Below are 2,422 nucleotides of genomic sequence, written 5' to 3'. Positions count from 1 at the left end.
AAACCAAACTATATATCATATTACTCATGAAAAAAAAAAAGAGAGATGAAAAAGATGATTATTACAAATCGGAAGAGAACATTGGTGAGTTAATACAAGTTTTTTGTAAGATGGAATCTGTGAATGCCCATGCGTTTTACAAGTTTAGCGAGTTTAACTTGCTTGCTACACCATGCTTCTACCATTTTGGCCTCCTTCGCTTCTTCTTCTATTTGAATGGCTTTAAGTTGTTCTTCGCATTCATTTTCAATCTTATCAAGGTAAACTATCTCTTCATTTCTTAAACATCTGATCTTGGCCTCCACTTCCTCCATCTTCTCCTTCATCTTTCTTGCCTTCTCCGACTCCAGTTGCTGCTCCAACCGATTCAGCCTCCAAGTAGCTTCTTTCTTTCGCTGCAACAAGTTCTTCTTCCCTTCTTCTATCTCCTTGCAGTACTGAGCAAGCACGCCCATTTCATGAAGCGTGAAGAAACGCTGGTGGGTCAGTCCCATCTCTTGCGAAACCGAGTCCAGACAAGTGAGCTCCTGAGGAGAATGTAAGTGACTGACAGACGGTGAAGGGGTAGTAGAAGACGAGGAAGACAAAGATGGAGTCGAGGAGACCAAATTAGGGGTGTTCATCCACGCAGGTAGAACAGTGGTGGACAGTGATAGAATAGGAGGAGGAGGAGCTTCGGGGAGCGAGAGGTGACTAGGCATCAGTAACGAGGGAGGTAGAAGCGATGGTTGTGGTTGTCGCTGTTGGAGCTTAAGCAGCTTGGGCTGAACGTACTTCTCTGCAAAAGTTTCCAGAATATGGTCGTACTGGCCGTGAAGAGTGGTGGTGGGTGGTGGGATTGACGATGCTGTAGATGGGTCAGGATAGTCCGAGGGGAGGGGACGTTGTTGCTGATGGGTTTTTTGATGCTGCTGCTGTTGTTGCAGTTTGAGCTGTTTCGCTTTGAAGACTTCCCACCACTTGCCGAGGCGCTTGGCGGTGCGGCCGGGGACCTCGGAGGCGATTTTCTTCCACTTGTTGCCGTATTTAGACTGGAGAGAGATGACGAGGTTCTGTTCTTCAAGGGTTAACGATCCTTTCTTGACACCTGGCTTGAGGTAGTTCTTCCAGCGCTCGAGGCAAGATTTGGCGTCTCGGTCGAGGGGTTTGCCCATACGTTGTGAGACGAGGTTCCATTCTTTTGGCCCATATTTCTTAACGTAGGCTCGGAGGAGTGCGTCTTCTTCGGGTTGCCAACGTTGCCTCTCCTTCATCTCCTAACCATATCTCCTTCCTTTTCTCTTTTGAAGCAGCAGATGAAGATAAACAGTTCATCCATCTAAACCCACATTTTTTTCTTCTTTTTTAAAGAATATCAGGATCAGATACAGAATGGGAGTTCTGGGGCTTACAAGGAGAGAGAGAGAGAGAGAGAGAGAGAGAGAGAGAGAGAGAGAGAGAGAGAGGAGGTGGTGTGGATTGTGGTGAGAGTAGCAGCATATAAGAGATTAATATTGATCCGATTCAAGTGAGAAACGTTAGAAGAGATAGAAAACAATTGCATGGTGATGGGTTGGTCTCTATAATTAGGTGAGAGAGAGAGATATTTTTTTTGGTAGATAGAAAATATTCATAACACCAGAAAAACATAAACAAAATTACATGACTGGACCAGAACGCAGCCCGTCCTGAACAGCCAGGTCCCACTTTGGGTGAGACTTGATAGAGATGGTGGCTTACAGTAAGCGACTAGAGACGAAAAAGGGACGCAGCAAAGCTTTTCTGGGATCTGATACTGAAGAGGCTCGTAGTCCTGCTTTTCTGTCTTTACGTGCGGTGGGAATTGTGATGTGTCAAGTACTACAGTGAACAGTCCATGTATTATAGATCTCTGAGAAAAGAGTCCAAGCTCTCTGAGAAAAAATGAGCTTGGTTAAGGAGACGGCTCATGACGGAAGCCCTTATATTTTGTTCATTATTATCATCGACGTTAGCTTAGCTACATGATGAGAATGGGTAGGGAAGTTAGTAAGACAAACAGAAAGCGATGTTATTGGTCTGGTGGATTTTCTTTCTTTTCGTGGGTTAATGATTTTGATAATTATGAGGCACTCTCCACTGAAATTGCTAGTATAGAAAAGAAGTGCTGAGGTGAAGCTCAGGATAGTAATACCGAATTACTGATGGGCTATATGTGAATGTGACAACTACTACAGGCACATCCAGGGAGATCCCACCTCACCTGGAGTAGTAAGTAGTGACCACCCCATTATTCCATGGGTCCCAATTTTCTTTGTATTATTGATTGATAAGGAGTTTTCTTTTTCTTTTTCGGGTAAAGACCAGGAGATAAATCTACATATCTGGATCTGAGGGAAAAGAGAATCTATCCATAAAGTGATGTAAATGTTTGTTATTTACTGTACAGTAGGGGAGAGAGAGC

General features: G+C 44.1%; 1 protein-coding gene across 1 annotated transcript; it reads right to left on the bottom strand.

Annotated features, from left to right (window-relative positions):
- On the bottom strand, nt 1-2,422 carry LOC148863545 (protein rough sheath 2-like). Its single transcript, XM_088979446.1, has one exon. The coding sequence runs from the start codon at nt 1,251-1,253 to the stop codon at nt 90-92; it is 1,164 nt and encodes a 387-aa protein (XP_088835572.1). The 5' UTR covers nt 1,254-2,422; the 3' UTR covers nt 1-89.

Source organism: Nelumbo lutea, chromosome 3, assembly GCF_056320005.1.
Source record: "Nelumbo lutea isolate HS-2025 chromosome 3, American lotus-T2T, whole genome shotgun sequence".
NCBI classification, from domain to species: domain Eukaryota; kingdom Viridiplantae; phylum Streptophyta; class Magnoliopsida; order Proteales; family Nelumbonaceae; genus Nelumbo; species Nelumbo lutea.
This window is presented reverse-complemented; position numbering and strand designations above follow the sequence as displayed.

Bases quoted from the DNA above. Each gene is read 5' to 3' on its own strand.
- LOC148863545 (XM_088979446.1), bottom strand. From the start codon at position 1,253: ATGAAGGAGAGGCAACGTTGGCAACCCGAAGAAGACGCACTCCTCCGA.